A 21,743-nucleotide genomic window follows, 5' to 3' on the forward strand; every position below is an offset into this window, starting at 1 on the left:
TTATACTCGAATTATTGCGCGGGTGTTGGGATTAAATTGCATCGCCGTGTGAGCGATGCACGATCACTTTGACGCAAAATCTACGTTATCGTTTAGCAAATACGTCAAAGTGGTAAACGGCGAATGCGATCATTTGCGAGTCGGGACCGTCTGCCAATCTCCGTTTTCGAACCTCGGCGCGATTGTCTCACGGGGCTGGTTTAATTAGGAAACGGACTAGGGTTTCTGCCGGACGTTTACTCAGCGCTGTGCAACGACAAAGCCGAAAACAATCGGTGCCAATGTCCTTCGAGTCCGCAGGCTTTGCCCGAGAAATTAATCGAGCGCCGCGCCAGGGCAAACAGCCGAGCTTCGCGTTTACTCGCGCCTGCTGTTCGCTCGAATCGTGGTGGCTGCTGGGCAACGTGTAGAGAGATAGAGATAGAGGGAGAAAGCGAGGGAATATCCACGAGACGACGGTTGCGCTGCAACAATGCGACCCGGTGATTCGATGCCCCGAGATTCCAATTGGCTGCCAGATAGCAATTCGTTTAGTCGGCCCACCACGAACGATTATCGCGCGCGCACGCATCGAGCCGGATCGCATAAAAAAAGAATGCTTATGCTCTTCGAATATTTCACCCTTCGAGTAACGTGGTCGGTGCGGTCGGAATATCGCTGTTTGACCGTTGATCGCTAAAACAAAGTGTTGTCCGCTTTCAATTCTTCCGCCGCTGATAATATTTCCCATTGACACATATCTCCCTCTTATTTGCTCGATGAATGATAAAATTGTGGTCGTCGAGTGGCAGAGGATCCGTTTTGTCGCCGCACCATCAGTCAACTTGTCAAAACAGTGTTTAGCTAGACGAGGTGCAACGAAAGAGATGACGACGAAAGAGAGAGAGAGAGAGAGAGAGAGAGAGAACGATCGTTTGAGGGAGTTAATTAGCTCTCGCCATAATCCCGATGGTTTTGGACCACATGTGCGTGGCTTAATGCACGTTTATTGCGTGCAGCTGGAGCGCTTGCGTGCGCTCTCGCGTTTATCCCCTTTTCCACCCTCTTGCCGCGCGCATCGGCAATCCCACTTGCTGCCGCGCCGCATTCCACCGTTCGCGTATTGCGATATCCCTCGTCGTTCGAAAACATTCAATCGGACGTTTTCGCTCTATCCCGGAATTTGCCGATTAATGGCTAATTAATAGTATGTCACGAGACGCGCGAGGTGTTTCGAAAAATATCCATCAGATCGTTCGTATAATTCGCCTTGATTCGAATCATTCATACCTTCCCGATGATTGATGGCACGTTCGTAATTTCTCATACGTTTGAAAGTTGGCGTTTAACGAAAACAAAAATGAATGATTTTCGTTTTGACGTTATTATTTAATTATTATTTTAGCTTATTATTATTTAATTGGAATTGGAATTGATGCTTCTTCGGGATTCTGACATCGATAGGGAAAGCGCTTCATTCATTTCGTACATATGTAGGTACGCTTATAAGTGTTTGCCTCTTTTAACGATTGTGGAGCAGTCATTCGTTTCGTACAATGCATTTCGTGTATGGCGGGATTTTATTTTCATTTATTTTATATATCAGCACTATTTTATGTGAAACGATGCAATTATCGAGAATATTACGCTTGTTCCTCGTTCACTTGACCTCGTGCTCTCACTACAATACGCCACTCCCATCACTCGAGAGAGCGCGATTAATTATTTCACTTATATTTACGGCAAATTATTAGGTGTACATGACGCATGCTCCTTTTCGCGATCGAAAACGAAATTACGCTCATTAAATCTCGATGGAATGAAATCCAGTGGTGACATTTAATTCGCATTATTTGATTCGCGAAGAGAGAGAGATATGATCATTAATTTAAATATTATCCCTGGCTCGCGTTTGCGGGGAGAGACGATTAATCCGTTCGTCCCAGCTCCCAAAGAAGTCAAGGTAAATAGGTACCTATCACATCGTAGCAGCAAAGCGCATCTCAATTGTTACAATGTCGGACGAATGCAGTTTGCTGTTGCAGTTACGCGGCTTGCTCGAGTCATTGCAGCTTTAGTTCCGGCATTACTTTCGCTCGTTTTGCCATTACAGTCTTTTCGCACAGGAAGTTCCATTCGCCTTCTCCACTCACCAGAGCGATCCAATGGCGAAAGAACTCCGATACGAAATGTGTCATGTAAAGTACAGCTCTTACGGAACTCTTACAAGACATTTGCGCTGAATGTGTTTTTTCGTCTCTCGGGATTTTCCGCGAAATTTAATCCGCGAGGATATATAAGTCGAGGCGTCGCGAATCTCGTCGCAATCCGTATGCAAGTTTAACCACTCGTGCTTTACGATATTTGGCGATGCACGATTTCACAGACTTCCGAAGTATAAATCACGCGTTTTTCATTTATTTTCTCTTAGCGCTAATTAATCATAAATTGTTCATTATCGTACATACAAGTCGATAAACTTTTATCGAGAAAAAGAGAGAGAGAGAGAGAGAGAGAGAGAGAGAGAGAGAGAGATTGTTATAAGCGAATAGATTTTCCATGTAATCGAAAGCTGCGGTATTTTGTCTGCGATCGATGCATGCTTCCTTAATTATCTCTAATTAATGAGCAGTTTTCGCCAGATACTCGTGTAAGAGTCTACATCATAATGAGCGGGGATTTAAGTTTGACGGAATAAGCGCACGGTAAGATTTCCGAACGCGATCTTTCCTATCTCTCCGCGATATCTCGCTGGGAATCGTTAGATAGCGACGACAACTAAGTTATCGTTTTGCGAGCGTTATCACGACCAATTGTGCGGAAATACCTTGGATCGTACGTTACCGACATTGACGTGTACGCGCACCATTCTCGCGATTCTTTTCCCGACACTCTTTCCCTCCCCTTTTCTCCCTTTCTCTCTCTGTCATTTTCTTTTTCTCTCTCTCTTTCTTTGTCTCCTCTTATCCGTTATTTCCATGGCCGCCGAGACGTTCGACACAAGACGTTCTTGAAAGGCTCCATCCCAGCTCTCGGTAAGAGCGCACCGAGAAAAGAGCTGCTTACCTCAGTGAAAACTATAGTAAACCAGTGATAAAAACGAGAGAAATCCTATAAGCTTCTCTTTACCATGGCAACGCAGTTGGTATAAAGCGCGTGGCGATCGTTGCGCGCGAAACAGTATCGTTTTTCTTCATTTTCATCTTTTTACGCATATCTCTCGGTGACCCTTTTGCTTCCTCTTATTCGCTCAAAGAGAGAATACGACTAAATGTACGCCATCGATAGTAATATAATAGCATATGTGGATTATTTCGTTCTTTTTGTTCCTTTCATTCTTACGAGACTGCATCGATTGGTTTTTGTAATTTTTATCATATATTCTCTTAACCTTCTATTTAAGAAAAATATCAAGTATTTCAGAATTCTCAGGGGGTCGTTTAGATATGGCCGTACGTACCTATGTGTTATTTCATAGAGCGATTAGACTAATTAGGAGACCGGGAGCAGGACTAGTCTTGGACACCCGAGATTACGAGATTCTCCTGCTTTGCGTAATTTAAATGGATCTCGTGTAGCGTATATTCGGTGGGGCGGTGTGGTGGAATTTCAAGCAGATTATAATTTTTTTACGTGACACGGTATTCGTGCACGTGAAACGTTCCAACGCGTTCAACGGTATCTTGTAATAAGCGCAAAATTGAATTAAACTTTTGCTGAGTTGTATCATCGAAATTTATATGTGAAATTGAAACAAAGCGAGTAGAAACGTAAAACGCAATCTGACTTTATCGCCCTTTATAATCCAGATGGTGTCTTTTGATGTTTTTATTTTGGCTCTTGTTAGGGAAAACTTGTTTAAGAAGTAAAACTATATATATACATATATTATGTCTAAAGAGATATATAATTTTAAATATTATATAATTTTTATTTTAATTAATATTCTCGATTTAATAGAAATATACAGTAATATTTGATAAATTTTTATTCTTATAATTCTCAACAATTTTTTTTTATATTTAATTAATATATTTTTTAATATTTATAAAAAATGAAATTATAATAAAAATAGAATTATTTCTACATATATAAAAATATATACATGCAATTAATAAATTAAACAGACATATCAACCAAATACTGACTATATAAAATATAGAAGTTTAAATAATACATTGCTCACATTTTTGCCACACATTCAAGAGGGAATAGAAAAAAGTTTTAAGAAGGCGTAAAAAGAATCCCTGTAAAAAAAGGCGCAATTGGAAAGCTTTATTATGCATGCCGCTTATATACGCGTCGATCGACGTCCGCCGGGATAATTGCGCATTTTCACTCCGTGGAAAATGAAGTTAGGGATTTCATTATCTAAAGTACAGATAGCGGGACTGACAGCCTTTATCCGCGGATGTTATCTCGCGTTCTTTTGATTGACAGCACGTGCGCCGGGGGTTTCCCATCGCGGGCGGGCATCGCCGACGAGGGTATCGGCGGGATATTCGCGCGGAAGGGCCCCCGGTGCGCCGGGCGAACGTCGCCCATCGCTCCCGTGGTGGGGAGAAAGGGATGAAAGAGCGAGGGAGAACGAGAGGGTGGGAGGGAGAGGGAGAAGCCGGACGGGCGTCGCGACGCTGCGCGGTAGCGCCACGAACTAAAAGTCCGGGCGCCACCGCGCGCCAGTGCCGAGCCCGCGATCGTGGCGAGCGTACGCGTATCCCGTGCGTACCGTGTATGTATCTCTCGCGCGCGCGCGCGCGTTTAAACACACGGCTCTCCGATCCCTAACACGCGTCGTGCGTGCGAGCGACCGCGCGGAATTCAGTACACCCTCGTCGGTGCTAAACCTCCGGTCGCCGACGATTGCTCCGAAAAAAATTTCCGGCGTTTCCGCTCCAGGATTCGCAAGGAGAGGTCGATGTCGATTTTCGAGCGTGGAGCCCCGGGGTCTCGAGGTGTCTTTCTCCACCGGTCACCCTTCGGGGGGATGACGTTCCCCCTGGCCGACGACGAGGAATCGCGCTACGATTCTTTTCTCTCGATCGTCCCTCCCTCCTCTTTTCCCGTTTCTTTCTCTCTTTTTTTTTATTCTCTTTTTCGACCCTTTTCCATCGCTTTTGCAAATCAGGAGAGATCGTAATGTGACGTGATTCTCTGGGTGCATCGGGGGATTTTCCAACCGAGATTCGCATCTCTCGATTCCTATTCGACGTCAATCCATCGCGGTCGCGCGGCAGCTTAACGAGTTCCGCGGCTTTTTATCGGTCGGCTGTTCGGCGGTGATTGGAATCGGGCATCGGGCGGACGTCCCGGTTGGATTCCCCTAGTTTTCATCGGTAAAACGATCGGTGTCGATGCAGCAACGGTGGAAGAGCCGTCGGCTGGTGCCGACAGGTGTTTTTGCTAAGTAAACAACTGGCTGAATGATAGATGAAGCACGTAGCTTCGTGACGATTCGCCGGGTCCCCTAACGAGCAGCGGGCCAGGACCCTTTGATATCGATGCGATCTCCTGATTTTCTTCATGATGTAATAGTAATTCCTCGAATTGTAGATTCACACGCAAAAGAGAATGATGATCCTCTTCTTCTTCCTCGAGAGTGAGAATTTGATTCTCGATTTATTTCCGGAATTGCGATTATATCGACTTCATCCCGCGATCTTGATTTTTTTTTAAGCCAACATTTTTATCAAATCATTCGAATATCCCGCTGACCTAATTCGCGGTGCGCGTTCGACGCTTTATTTCTATTAACTTTGTTTCTCGCGTTTCCCATTTAAAGCGACCTTTTCGCGACTTGCGCGGTAATTACGCGAATGACATTTAATATTCGTTCAATTAATCCGATCCAGCGTTTCCGACTGCGCCGTTTATGACGTTTCACGAGCGTGGCTGGGCTTGTCATTTCCCGGCGTGACAGAAACTCGCGCAATATTTCGAAACATAAACGAAAGTGAACGGAACATTTTTGCACGAGCGTTTCAAAGTTACCCCTTCCGCAAAAGCGGCACTTCCTAGTTAACTCTCGTTAGCTCTCGAACGCGTCTCCCCTCGAGTTAATCGCAACGCGAGTCCCGTATGCGAGATGAGCGCGTTTTAACGAGCGTTTTTCAGTTAACGCGACAGTCCCACAGTCCTCGTACCCTTCGGTCCACCAGGATCAGCCCGCAGGACACATATCCTAGCTGCCTGTCTGCCACGCGTCGGCTCGATTCCCCCAGGCTCGGCGAGCTAGAACCGCCCTATTAGCAAATTCGATTCGTTGCGGTAACTTGGGCTCCTAGCTGTGAAACGGGTAGTTAACGATTTTTCGTCGAGCACTCCCGGTTCACTCTTTCGCAGTCGAATCGACGCTGGCGAAACGTATATCTTCGAAACGTGACGAGGATGTAGCAGGAGACGGGAAATATTTTCACGATGTAACGAAATGTTATTAAATAGCGACTTCTCTTTTCTCGCTTCCATGACGAAAATTGCTCCGCTCGTTAAAAGCGAAGCTATCCAGTTTCAAAGGGTGAAACATACGAGAGAGAAAAAGAGAGATGAAAACCGATGAATTGGCGAGCTGCTTTTTTCCCTTTTTTTTTTAATCGGGAAACGCGGTGGAGGAGGGATCTGACGTTTATTCAAGTTCCTCACGGAAATGTCAATTATCGCGTAATAGAAAAAGAAATGCGCGATCATCTCGCCGCAAAGTCAATAAAATTGCTTATCGGGACCTCGCCAAGACTTTTAACTTTCCTGGAAGCCGATAAATTCATCGGATCCTACTTTCCTACGCGGATACGCATCCCTACCTATACGGTTTGTCGGCGTAAGTTTTAAACTAGTAAAACTCTCTCCCTGCCTAAAACGTGAGAAGACGTATAAGTAAATTCGATTTAATAGCGTAAGTTGGACCATACATCACGATTAAAGCAGAACCAACTCCGTCCGGACTTTTTACCGAAATAAAGAAAAGGGAAGCGATGTTGTATCGAGAAAACCGATATCGTGAAATTGTAAATTTTATCGCTGTATGATACTTAACGAACTCCAATGACATTAATGGTATTTGTTATAAGATAGCCATCTTAATATCTTAGTACATTGACATTATTTACTCGAGTATTTTTAAACGCATTCTACTTATGGTGCTTTATGTTGTGATCAACTATAGGGAAAATACATCGGGAGGTAATGTTATAGCCTGTCTTGGAGGTGATGTATTGAATGTTTGAACGCGCGAGAAACCATAACATCCGTAATAGAGTAAACCGGGATCTTGCTGAGCACAGGATGCCACCAGATGTTTGCCGACGAGATATTCAGTGAAAAAGTAAAAGTTTGTGAAAATTCCGTGTCATTTGTTATCATATTTTTTATCACATTTTTTATTATTGAATATGAAACGATAAGGAAAAGGAATGTAATATTGAAAGATGAAGGCATTCAGTATAAATTCTCTAATGCTTGTAATTTTATTTTTACCGGTACCGTATAATTTATACATCTTTGTAGCTCGATAAATAACGTCTACAAAATTCTTGATCGTTCCCGTGTTTGTATTAATGCGACTTTTATAGTTCAATAAATAATCCAAGTGAAGTACAATAGAGAGGCAATAACAGTATCATTGGAATTCTTTTTGCGAACAAAAAGTTGGTAATTTGTACAAAAATGATGTGGCTTCGAGAAAGACGTACCATCGCGAATCTTTATCGATTGATTCGTCTGACCATAAAACTGTAATTTATCAGCTAAAATAAAATACTATTTCACGATAATTTTCTATAACGATATTCAGTTTTTGAAAGTCTGAAATTGACATTTTATTGGGTACTTTCTTCAAGAACTTGTCAACAATTCACAATTTATTTGCATGCATTAATTTTGTCCGTAATATATGTATAATAATTATCGTTTTTCTGAAAAATATCGAGATGAAATATGTATGGCAGCGTTGTGGAAAAGAAGGCAAAGATGTGGAAGGTCGAAATTATCGGTCAGGTGGAAAGGCTGCTTCGTTCTCGTAGATTCTTTAAACTTGCCCGAGCTTGAGATCTTTTAAACTTGAGTACCAAGTTGGCGGGGCCAAGTATGGAAGAACGCCACGGAGGCTCCGGCAATTAATCACTTAGTGGTTTTATTCAATTACGTCTCGTTGCGGACCCAAGTCGAGTGCCGTTGAAAGTGGTGAGAGAGAAAGAGAAAGAGAGAGAGAGAGAGAGACGGAAGGAATGCGCCAGGGTTTGGCGAAGACAGTACAGGGCTACCGAAGGAAGTTACCGGAGAGAAACGACCGGGGAAGCTTTCGGAAACCTCGCAAAAGTGTTATTCGAGACCGAGAGGATCGCATCGCGGTTGGCCGCAACGATGGCATGGCATCGTGTCGCATCGCATCGCATTGCCTCGTTTTCCTAACGGAAAGCCACCATCTGCTACGCGCACTTATGTGTCCCGAGTTCATCGATCATCGGCGACGATAGTAAAACTCTAGGAACTCGATGACCCACCGTGATATCCTTCTTCGTGAGAGCGGAAACAAATTCACGCGGCTCGTTAGAGGCGTATTCAGTGCGTTTTCCGCTTCTTTCTTCACCGGGTATGCAACATCAGCCTCGGTTTTAAGGTGGCGCGAGAGAGAGAGCATCACCATGTCGCTATATTTTATCCCATCACTGGAGTCTAGGACGCGAAAGTTGGGACAATTCGCGCGGACGATCCTCTCGCGCGAGTTTGTCCTCTCGTTTCATCGTCTCCTGCTGGTCCACTGGTCTATATCCATCGGGCGATATCCCCGTCGGCGATCCCTTTCGCTTCCGTTCTCGCCGCTTTAATATCCCGCGCCACGATCGAGAGAGATTCCCGTTGAAGCGCGAATCCGGACGGGTTTTCCTCAAGATACGGAAATAGGACGACCTGACCAAATTGAGAAAGACGACGCTCGAGACCCTGACTGCCACTCTTCGCGATAAAGCGCCATTATTGCGTTTTACCATCGGCTTTGGCGGTGATAAAGTCGAACAGCTCTCCTCTCTATTTCCAGAACGAACGCGAGAGCGGACGTCGACGGAGGATCGCGAGGATCCGCGATCATCAGTGAACAGGTGACGTGATCCGTACAAAGAAGCACTTTTCTACCGCGCCCAGGTAATTCGCGGCCGGACCTCTCGCGATCGGGCGAGCGGACGAGAGGGGACAAGTGATATGAGTGCTGAACGCAGGATCTTTCGTGACGTTAAACGGCGATCGAGTCGCGAGCGGTACCAAGGAAATACCATCGAGTGATCGGCACGCGAGCAAGACCGGATATCGCGCGCGAGGGGGACGAGTGGATAGCGAGAAAGAAAGGGAGAGGGCGAAGGACGAGAAGAACGTAATAGCAGTGTATTCTCGTTTTGGTTGCGTGAGAGGAAAGCGGACCTGTCTACGCGTGCGGCGAGAAACGAGAAAAGTGAAGACGAGCTGGAGGACGGCCGGGTGAAAATAGCCTCGAGGCGGGAAGGAAGGTGAAAAAGATGATGCGGTGCCATCCGATCGTTCTCCTCGCCGGCCTGCTCACCGTCGTCCGTGCTCAAGGTCAGTCTGTTGCCCGGCATTCCTCATCTTTTTTTATTCTTACTCTTCGTTTCCCCACTATGGCGCAATTATGTCTTACTTTGCGTTCTCCCGCTCTAGCCCCCCGTGTACCCCGGTGCCGGTTTGTACTTTGGCGATATTTTTCTCTGTACACGCGAGAGACCGTTTTCGGGATCTTTCCGACAAGATCGCTCGTTTCTTTCTCCTGCGAGGATTAAAGGCGCCCATTCGTTAAAACGTGTCTTTCGTTTTACACGAAAAATTAAAATTTATAGAGATTTCTCGCTAATTTAATCACGCGATAATAACTTACATGATAATCGTAAAGCGCTGTTCAAGAAAGAAAATTACCCTCCGCTGATGAAAATTGGAGGCTAGAGAATTTGTTTAATTGGCGTTACTTATCCAAAGTATAAAAATGGATTCTATTGCGCGAGTTAGCTGTAACGTACTGTATTTTGCAAAAATTTCAACCCTAATATTGCATCATTGGCTAGAAATATAGTTGCAAAAGCGAATTTGCCAAACTTTTTATGTACACATAAATCTTTTAGCAGAAAGTAGAATTCAAAATTCGGCGCAAAGATGACGCGAATTTTAATTGCACGCCTCTGTCATATAAACGCTTCGTAATTCGCGAAAGTTTTTCACACACGGTTCTTTCTGCGGATTAAAAAATTATAAGCCTCTAATTGACAGTATCTGTTTAATATTAATTTATCGAGAACGATAATATTTTTTTCTATATTTTTTCAAATATCAGTAGGTATCCCATAAGTTTGCGCATTGTAATTATTTCTTGAAAAATAACTCGACAACATCCTTTCATAGATATTCTACGAATCTAATAATACATGGTACGTTGAATATTTAAAATTTACGCGAATTTCTCGTAAAAGCTTTTTTCATACACGCTCAAAATCTCCTATACATGATAATACTGGGATTCTTCGTATTACGTTGTACGAGCTTATCGCCGCGGGATAAATCACATTTGTCGTCGGTATAGAATCTTGCACGACGCAACTTTTCATCCATGTCGGATATTTCGTTCGCGAGTGAAATTTGTTTAACACACCATTCAAGTCTATTTCCCTAACAATGGCGCACACGTGCCGACATTCACCGTGTAACACCGTGGTTTCACGCGTATCTGCTGACGTCTACCCATTGTCGCGGGTCGGCCATTAATCATCGTCGTGCGAGGACGCTTCCTAAAAGCAACAACAATATTATTTCGCCAGAGTGGCCGCGCGATTTTCTCCCGGGAGGGGGGACGGCCGGGGGTGGAGGAGGGAGGGAGGGTGTTTTTGTTTTTAAACTAACCAAGTTTTTTACAGACACACACACACGGGCATTACCCGCAATATTGCGCGGGAGTATTTCCCGTCCCGTTTCCCGTTCGACTCCCCTTCGCGCAGAAGCTCCTCTCTCTTTAATCGCCCGCTCTTGAAGCGCGGGAGAAACGCGGAAACGGCAACGGAAATAAGAGCGGCTGGGATGCGCACTCTCAGGGCGGGATGATGTTTATTTGGTAGGAAATTTTATACCTCGGGCTCGTATCTCTTTCGGAATATGTTTGGACGTTTTTCCCCGACGAAACTTTCCTCGCGTCGATGAGAATTTTATGACTCCGAAAATACCTTCGCGCCTAATTCTCGTTACGTTTTTCTTAAGTAGGGTTAAATTTAGACTTCATCGGTTATCGATGGGATATGCGCGAACGAATGACTAGAAGCGATACTCGTGTATCTTTATTTTTTGGATGAATAGATAATTGTACAAATAATTGACGTTCGTTATACTTGTCACGGATTACATCGTTAAACACCGGAAATTGTTTCTCATCTCTTATTCTTGTTATTCTCAATTTTACGAGCCATATTTAGGATGTGACGAAATAATTTGACATTTTTTCCAATGTGTCTTTCCATTTCATAAAGGTAGATATGAAAAGACAGTAGTATTTATAGCAGTTTTGAACTCACTGTAAGAATTGATTAAAACAACCAGTGCTTATATCAGTGTCTCACAAATCGCTTTCTTTTTACTTTGGCCTTTAGTATTGTCATTAAAATATTTATATAAATATATATCGATGATCTTGGTACACAAATATCTTGTTTTAGCGTAACACAAGCATTATCGGTGGCATTTACAAGTCGTGGATGCTTTCACTAAATTGATTTTCCGGGGTTTCGCTCGCTATTTGCACATTTAATTATGCGCGACATTATTCCTACGTTGCAAATAATATAGCCCGGCGCTTATTAACTTTTTACGAGACCCCAATTTTTCGAAAATAATTTTCGCATAATATGCATGAATTCATGGCGGACATACTATTGTCGCGTTTCCGCGTCTATGGCTAAATTTGTGACTTTTAATGGATAATATAATACCGGTATGAAAATGGCTTATTATTCGTAATTTCAACACAGTAATCTCTTTTGCCTTTACATAGTTTACCTATCTAGTTTAATTATTGTATATTTATAGCGAGAGAATATATATTCAACAATTTTCCATCATTTTACGATGTCCATTTCGTGCTAAACAATGCTTTTTACGCTCTTTAAAAATCATCCAGCGCTCTGTTTAAAAAGATGATAGAGATTACCTCTGCGGGAGTCAAAGTACATACATAATCCTATTTGATATTTGATGGATCTAGCTCTCGTCGTACATAAGTTGCGCTTCTGGGCTTTTGATCCTATGATCTTAGCTTCTCATAATCGTTTGTCGCACAGGGGTGAGAGGGGGTGCTATCTCCGCGATCTCTCATGTTTTTTTTTTTCGACGAGGGCAAGTAACCCCAAGAGCCATCACCTTTGTGTAATCGAATCCAAGCCACACGCGTGCGTGCGTGCGTGCGTGCGTACATGCGTGTGTGCCGCATGCGTGCCGCACGATCATCGAGGCGTGGTCGGCGAATTACGTGTCCCCGACATGTGTCCCCATGGGTCCCCCTCGTCCCATCCCCGTCGCTCTTCTTGGTTATTCCTCTCGTAGATGGTCACCATACGGTCGCGTATGCTCCTTTACGGGGCTTCCTCGAGCGAACAGGTTGACGGCGTGCGCGTGTCCAGTTTTTTCCCTGCCAGAGCCAGAGGGGACACGCAACTTCCCGTCTCATAAATACGGCGAGTTGCTACGCGATGAATCGCGTCCGCTGTCCGTCTTTCTCTCTCTCTCCTTCTCGCTGTTTCCGTCCGAGGGGTGCCTTCGATGGCGAAATGACTCGTCGGAGATGCAATCGTTAGGTACATTAAATTGGTAGCGTAATAAGGGGAAAAAGTAAATAGCCGAGTTCTTTGAGCGGGTGCCTACTTTCCATAAAAAGTCGATATTATTTCCAGTGGTTTCACTAAAGTGTCTCTTTCAGGGCGATTTAATAATGTAAAATCATGTATAAAATATCCGCGAGGTTATTCTGTCTTCTCCGACATTGTTTGATCCATCGGGTGATACATTAATCTTTCTTAGAAATACGTATTTGAGCATATTTCTTTCGATACAGGTCAAAGAGAGAGCAATAATAACGCGCATAAATTACATCGAAATTACGGAAAATAGTTATTATGCAGGTGATGATTTAAAAATAATTGAGATAAACTAGTTAAATGTACGTAATTTATTAAAAATAACGGAGACTGTCTGTCGACTGTCGTCGCGAGTTTGATTCGCGCGCAAGAAATGGCGCGCATGGGATTTCTCTTTCCATTATTTACAGAAACTCCGTATCGCGTTTCACGACGCAACGACATAAAATCGCGATGTATCTTTAAAACCTCGTCCTTTTCATCCCTTTCCTTCTCTCCATTTCGCTATTACGTTTCGTGAATTGCGATACCGTTTATAACCTTCTCAGACGTAACGTCTCAGAAGACGTCACGTTTCGAATTATTTGCGAATACATATCAAGTACTGACGCAGAAGGTCTATAGATACCTCGGCAATTAAATGTACAGTACGGATTATTATTATAGAATTTGCCAAATTTTCGTGGTGCCTGAAAATTTCACTGGAATAACTTTCAAAGAAATGATTGAAATATATTTTATGTAAGAAGGAGAGAGAAAAATTTTTTTTTAATTGGTTGAAGTAACTGGCAGGTTCAGGAAGAGAGAGAGAGAGAGAGAGAGAGAGAGAGAGAGAGAGAGAGGTAGAGAGAGAAATAGATAAATAAATCGATAGAGATCGATGTATTACTTTGTAAGATGAATGTTAAATGCGCATTAATCCTATTATTACTTCGCGTAGGCGCACCGATTGCAATTTTCCGCATTAATTATTTGAATCCTGTTATACAAGCATTTACCGTATTATACGGAGTAAAGAAAAAATTAATGAGTTTTAGAGAAACGGCCATTAAGTGATTATGCGACTTTTCCTCACGCTATACGAGCGATAATGAGACGGCAGATATGCATGAGGAAAGCATAAGACTTGGATAAATAGTTGTGGACGAGTAAGTGGAGGGGGGTGAGAAGGGGGGGGGGAAACGTGCAAGTCCCGGGGGTGGATCAATTCTACTCATAGATTAGATAGTAACGATAACAATAATTTGTTCCGTCGCTTTACCTGGATGACGGTCGTCTTGAGTAATTGGATCGCTGAGAGAGAGAGAGAGAGAGAGAGAGAGAGAGAGAGAGAGAGAGAGAGACATTTTCATGTAAAAAATTATTCCCTTTTCTCCCTTTGTTTTCCATTCTTCAACATGTACGAATACACATTCGCATTTATTTTATTATATTAATTTATTATATTAAATTTATTATATTAAATTTATTGTATTTATTATATTAAATTTATTATATTATATTTAATTTATTATATTAAATTAACGATTACGAAATAGAAGGAGAGAGATGGAGAGGTCACTACTTATAGAGAAACGATGTCACTTTTCGCGATTCGATTAAAGTGCACGACCGGTCAAACCGGTACGACTCGTTCGACGAATTTCGTCGATGTTTGCAGCGCCAGGTGCGAGTTACCTGGCCCGTGAGACGAATCGGGCGCAGATGGCGATGAGAAGGTGTCAGGGCAGGGCTTTCGGATGACGGCACGGAAATAGGGATGAGACGGGCGTTGCCCGCACCGTTGCGCTTACATCGCGAACTTGGCGCAGCACGGTCTCTGCCTTATTAAAGCTCTCGGATACCCGGGATAAGTTTCACGTACCGTCAAAGAGTTTGCTTCACGAAATGCGCTAATCTTTACTGCGCCCTCGCACAGACGCGACCAAGTCACGGAGAACCCTGCTTGCGCGTCGCACTATTAAGGCAATGCAATCTATGTTACGTCTACAGCTACGTTCCTTTACATTTGTGTATTTTTATTTTATTTTCTCATATATGTATATATCGCGAAGAATATTTTTCTAACATTAATATTAATACAATTATATAATTGAATTAATTTAATGTCATGAAATTTTAAAATGACATATATTGCTGTTTAAAAATTGTTCCGGTAAAATTGCATGATGCTTGAATAAAGACAGCTCATCGCTTTTTCCAGCGCAGTTATTTGTACTTTGACGTTTCGCGAGCACATTTCACGGCTTTTGTCGGGAATAAAGAGCTCGGTCCTCGTGAAACCAATCTATTAAACGTCTATCACGTTCGGCGGATAAAAAAGGTTAATTTCAACAATGGTGAGAATAATGCGTGCGTGCTTATGACAGGATTAAATATCATAAATCCGGGCCGTTGGGTGGCGCGACGAATAAAACTATTCCGTCCACGACAGCGGCGGCAATTATAACGTCGTGTTGGCCAATACAACGGCGCGCAACCCCATTGTGGTTTGCAGGGTTAATTGTATCGATTCGATACAGAACTCTCTGCATGTGCACCATGAATTTCCTCCGCGTACGGTCCGAGGTTATCGCGATTACCGGGATAACTTTCGAATCGCGCGGTAATGATTTGTGATCGACAGCGAATTTGCATACGCGCGGGGAGTAAACTATTCCCGGGGAATGGAAAGGAAGGGAAATGGGGGGGGGGTGGAGGGCAGGGGGATGGCTGTAGCCGAAAAGCGGAGACAAGGAGCGCGGGCGGGCAACGTGTTCCCGCCGCGACTAAACTAATCGAGGAGAATTGTACACGTATGCGCGTTATACCGGCACCGCTGGCAGTCACGTATACTCCCGTCCCCGTATGCCGTTCCAGTTTTCCGCAGTTTAAAGCCCTTCCGTGGCACCGATCAACGGCGATAAAGTACATGTATTAACGCCGTTCCACTCGCGATCGTTATACGTAGAGAATTGTCCTGATACCGATCGCGTACGATAGTTTACACAAATCCGATACAGTCGAGACTCTCTCTGTATGTATGTGTGTGCGCGAGCGTATATCGCAATTGAAAGATCTCGCGAGGGATGTTAAGAAAAAAAATCATGCGTAGATCTTGCATAGATTTTATAAACTATTATCAGAATATTCCGGAATGCGTGTACACGTGTGTGTCGTATTAAACATCGCAATTTTTCTCATGTAGATGATTTATTGGAATCCTATTATTTGAACATCTGGAAGAGAAAGCTAAAAAACTTGTTACTGCATTATTTGTAAAAGAGATCATACTGAATATATATCTCTTTTGAACAGTAATCGGATAATATTTTTCTTGCTGTTGCTTATAGCGATCAAATACGAGGTATGTTTATGGATGCATATTTAATTGGAAATTCATATTTGATCCAGTAAGAATTTAATATCCACTGCGAGCAAGATAATCGTATTACATAAACACATGCATATAAACATAGCTAAATTTTCCCATTGTTTACGTAAACTATTTGATATTACTGTATTATATGAATTATAAACGGAAATGTTATAAAACGGATCTATTGGACTGATTTTATATCATTTTCATATACATGTTTTGGATTATTTCGATGACAATATTGATTCTCAAGAATTTAGAACAATATATTAAAATATTGATTTTATCAAAATCTGTTTTAATTAATGTTATATGCATTATTAAACGATGAAACATTTGCATTAAAATTATGAAATGTGTTTTGTTGCAACTGAATTCTCTCATGGAGTAATTTTTCCGTCCAAATTTGAAATTTTCATATTTAATAAGAAAATTCGATCATGATGTTTTAGTATTGTGAGGAAAAATTCAATCTAAAAAAAGCTGTTTTATATTTGTTATACGACAAATTTTTTAAACATATTGATTGACTGCAGGAGAAAAATTTCTCGAGCTTCTAGATATTTTCTATTTCGTTTCTAGATGTATTTTATATTTTCTCAAGTTTTTCTAGATATCTTCTATTTTATATCAATTATGTTTGAAAAATTTGTCGTACGACAAATGTAATATAAACCTTATTATGCGAGTTTTTTTTTTTTCTATATTTTCTGCACAATTTTATCCTTGTGTCTTTTCATTTTATTACATTCTTGTAGATCACTTACAAGGGAAGTTCGGCAAGTCGAAAATTCAAAAAAATCTGAAACTTGGCATAATTTTAGAGTAATATATCCTAATAACGAAACCATTTTTTGTTGGTGCTAAAAAACGGGTTTAGGGGTATAACCAACCGCTAGAAAATCGATTTTTGCGTTCCGAAGCGAATATCATCGAAACGAATAGAAATATAAAAGATTTCTATGCTCAAACAAATGTTTTATGGCATTAAATGTACTTTACAATTGCGTACTTGGATTTTTTAAAAATGATAAAATTTTTCAAAATACTCTCACCACTCAATATTTTTTATATTTTGAAAACATTTTTAAATTATATATATTTTAAAGCTTATGTGTTACGCCAAATTCAACCATGAATATTAGAGTTATGTTGCGGAAATTAGTTCTTGAGAAATAAAATAAAGACGCACGCTACTTGCCTACTACACTTATTTGTTCGCTGTTTCATAACAACTTCGGAACGCAAAAATCGATTTTCTAGCGGTTGGTTATACCCCTAAATCCGTTTTTTAGCACCAACAAAAAATGGTTTCGTTATTAGGATATATTACTTTAAAATTATGCCAAGTTTCAGATTTTTTTGAATTTTCGACTTGCCGAACTTCCCTTGTTAGTCGTTTCTATTAATGCCATATGCATAATTTGGAAAATGAAATTGATATGTGACATAAATATTAGAGTATTATTATTCCAAGGCATGTGTCACGTGTCAATTAAGAACTACTATTTTATTTCGAGTCAAATCAAGCTTCTTAAAATCATGCTTATAGGTACCGCGTCTGTAACGAGAGATTTAAGAGATGAAATTCATTATTATATAAAGAAATGTTCAAGGCATGTTTTCGATATACGAGGCAAAAATGGCATGAAACAAGGGGCGCAACAAGCTGTACAAGAAGTTGAAAGAAGGACGAGTAATGGAATACGCGAGAAAGAGAATGTAAGAGTCGACTTTTTTCTTAGGTTACGGAAAGCAAACCGCGTATCAGAGTGAATTGGAATCGTCGTTGCATTGAAAGTCTCCTTTCTTTGCCTTCCTTCCGCGCCCATTCTTCTCGTCTCGCGTCACTTCTTTTCGTCTACTTAAGGTAGCCTCCGCCATCTCGCCGTTTGAGTCTGCTCGACGACGACTTCTGTCTACGGGGTCGACTCTTTCCCTTCTCTTTCGTTGGTAGAAGGGGTTGTGTGGTAAAGCTCAACAACTTTTCGCTTCAGCATTGCAAATTGTTTGGCACGAGGCCGCCGCCGCAGTTACTTACGTAGCGAGAAGCACACACACGTGTGTGGGTGGATGTAGCGACATTCTCTCGTAGCATCGCACATTTCAATTTATCCTTTTCTCTGTCACGCCGACGGAAGTCTTACGGTCTACGCCACTTACACTACTACCGCGTACCTTTATCCCTCGTGACTCGAATCGTTCGTCGCCCCAAATTGTTATTACCACTCTTCATGTATTTTTCATGCGCGCTTCGATTTGTTGTTACTCCTTAAATTTTGGAATTTCGTAAACGCTAATTTTTCAATATAAAGAAGTGACATTATTTAATTTTCGAATCAATCTTTTTAATTAAATCTCTCATTAAAGCTGAAATTTGGTTTATTCTTTTAAATAAAAAATCCAATTGAGAGATTAAATTAAAAAAAACTAGTAGTTTTTGAAATTTAATTTTCGTCGTTTGTAACTTTAAAACGGGGAAGCGAAAATGCGCGCAACCGCATATTGTCGATCTCATGTTTTAATTAATCTTACGCTATTATTATGCGGAGCCACTTGGAGAATCGAAGGACGTTCATTCTTGCGGCAAAAGTGCCCGCGCGACGGTCCGGTTTGCACATCTCGCCGCGAAATGGATCTCGCGGCACGGTTTATTAGGTAACTTTTAATTAACGAGACCCAATAGTTGCGAGGGCTCTCCAGGAGGGAACGGATGGATGTTCCGGGCAAAAACCCGACGTTGGCCTTCGGGCTAGAGCGTGCGTGGGACGGGTTTCACTATTAATCAGATGTCTTTCCAACTACCCTTGACCGACGTTTACACGGTCCTCTCGTAAGTTACGAACAATTTTAATCGATGGAGTTGAGCTTAATTTTTGGTTCAATTAGCTCGCGTGACCAATCTTCCGGTTAGATGATAATGGAAGCGGACTGTGAATAGAGATGATAGATAGAAAGAGAGAGAGGGAGGAAGGGGGAGAGAGAAAGTGACAAATGAAGAAGGAGAAAGATAGCCAATAAAATATAGCAGTTGATTTATAATAGCTTCCATATTACATTTATCAGCAAACATCATCGATGATTGGAATCTTTAGAGTTTCAAATTTCGCATGCAAACGTTATAGTGCTTTACGCATTATATAATATTTTTAACGTAACATATTTAACGATATTATTATCACGAGACTGAAGCGATATAAAATCATAATATTTATTAATAGATTTCTCTTTTATACGTTCCTTCTCCGTCAAAACATAACCGGTATTATATTATATAGGTACAACTCGCGATGATGTGTGCTCGCTGGAAATATAAAACATTTCATATGCCAAATTGTGCGACACATATGTTCGTCTTTATACGTTTGGCGAGGATCGGCATGAGCGAGAGGGTGGTTTTTTGACGGAGTGAAAAGTGAAAACTCTGTTGCGTCCGCGCGCACCCACACACGGCCATTCTCTATCATACATATTTAACTACGTCGGACAGCACGCGGCGGATCTTTCATATTCTCTTATTCCTTTTTGTTTCTTTTTCGCCTTTTTTTTTTTTACTTTTCCCCATTCGCCTTCTATCTGCGCTGTCGGCTGTCGCTGGTGGCGGCGGCTGGATATCGGTAGCTTCGCGTATATATATGCCCGGGCTTCATAATTTAGCGACACGCCGGCTGGCAGAACCGATAAGATCGTCCGCCGTTCGACGAAAGGTCGAAATTTATTCCCGCGCGGATGAAATTTCGTGGCGTAACGAACTCTGTCGCTTTATCGGAACGAAGATGACGATATTATAAATCGCGCGGGCGACCCCCCCCCCCTAGATCGATGCCACCCTCTCTTTTTTCGCGCGACAACGTCCGTTTCGACATCCCGCGATTCCTGTCTCTGTCGAAATGGAAGGTCCTCTCCGCTTTCGAGAGATACCGGTTTTCATTGCGCTTGATTTCGCGCGAAATATTGGAATGCGACGAGAGAGGATATAATGAATTAAAATATAGAAAGTGACAGCGCGGAGAGATGAAGAGGGGTGGAGGAAGAGGAGGAGGGGGATGTGCGTGGGAGGAAGGAGGAAATATTTTTTTCTAAAGAGAGACACGTCCCTCGGATATGTGTGATTCGCAAAGATTAATTTATTCCTATCTCTGAAATTATGACGCAGTATCTCTCGCAATGTATTTTGCGAGGCTCTTGAGCGCAAAATATGAATTACCGGATTAATTAATCAACGTGGATTATTACCGATCGTTCGCGTACATTGACAAAGTACAATGTTTAAAAGAGTATGAAGACTACATTTTAAACGCACATATTACTATCGACAATTATTTGAGTACTTTAATTACATTGTAAATTTAAAAACTTGATCAATGTGCCTTTGTTCACTCAAATGTCTGTAATGTATATATTTCATGTGCGTACACATATGTAGTTGGTAAAATATAAATTAAATATAGGTATATTAATATTATTTTTCCTTCCTTTTTTTCTTCCTTTTCTCTTATTTAAAAAATTATGAGAAGGAAAATTAGACATGTGTGAAAAAAAAATCACCATTTTAAATTTCTCTCTCGTCAGTGTATTTCATAAAGAGAAAACACACGGTTCAAAGGCACTTTACGCAAGAACGAGATAGAGACGCGTACACATTGTTATTATAAAGCTACAAGCTGTCCATCTACTGCATTTGTACGGTATAATTGCGCGCTTAAATAAGCATAATCGAATCTTCCCATTCGAGAGATCGAACGTTCGGCGTTTCAACGCGCATCATTTAGGATCGTGAGAAACGCACGAAAGGTGCATCCAATTAAGGGGATGCCGTGCGGAATTTTCTCTACGATAGATCGGGGTAATTGCTCGGTAAGCGATGCTCCGGCGAGCATGCATCTCTCTCTCCCTCTCTCTCTCTCTCAAGGCTACGTGGATGGTGCATCCTTCGATCGACCGCTCGAAGAAATTCGATCGCGGACCACCGCAGAGAGGCGGCTCGGATACATTACACTCGAGCAATCGATGATGCATCCTCGTACCATTGTAATGCGCACGTATGTACATACATGCGCCCACGCATCGGCGCAGGTGCATCGTAATTTAGTAATCAAGCGTATCGCGGGACACGTGTGCCACCTACGGAGCGAGCGAGGATCATTCCGATGTATCTCTTACACAGGTCTTAGTTGACCTTTAATCGGCAATTACATCGTAGGCATCGTTTAGCGATATAAATGCATGGAAACACGCAAGTCGGACGCTACGCGAGCGATTGCACTTAACGATGCGAGCAATTGAGCGTAGTTATAGGCGGGTAGAACACGCGTTTCCTTTTTTCCTACCAACGGTAGATCGAGAGCTGCTGATAGAAATTTATTATTTTCAAGTTTCCCCCCTGGATTTTCTTCCCTCTCGGCTCAAATATGCGTAAACATTGTCTCGAAACCTGGGCCAGTCGAATGCGAATAATGCATCGGCTTGTTTCCCGCCCCGATCGATATTGTCGATATAATTAATACGGCTAATACGATTGA

General features: G+C 42.1%; 1 protein-coding gene across 6 annotated transcripts in view; it reads left to right on the forward strand.

Annotated features, from left to right (window-relative positions):
* LOC145976668 (nephrin) overlaps positions 1-21,743 on the forward strand; it is a 372,381-nt gene that overhangs the window by 52,981 nt on the left and 297,657 nt on the right. For 5 of the 6 annotated variants that reach the window (XM_083107938.1, XM_083107942.1, XM_083107940.1 and 2 more), the window contains exons 1-2: positions 4,684-4,893; positions 9,008-9,540. In XM_083107938.1, the coding sequence (XP_082964064.1) occupies positions 9,480-9,540 (61 nt within the window). In that variant the 5' untranslated portion in view covers positions 4,684-4,893; positions 9,008-9,479. Of the gene's footprint in view, positions 1-4,683; positions 4,894-9,007; positions 9,541-21,743 lie in introns of those variants that run through there. The other variant, XM_083107939.1, reaches the window with a different exon arrangement.

Source organism: Camponotus vicinus, unplaced genomic scaffold (assembly GCF_025532165.1).
Source record: "Camponotus vicinus isolate PSW18456_S1 unplaced genomic scaffold, iyCamVici1.0 SCAF_9, whole genome shotgun sequence".
In the NCBI taxonomy this organism is placed as follows: Eukaryota; Metazoa; Arthropoda; class Insecta; order Hymenoptera; family Formicidae; genus Camponotus; species Camponotus vicinus.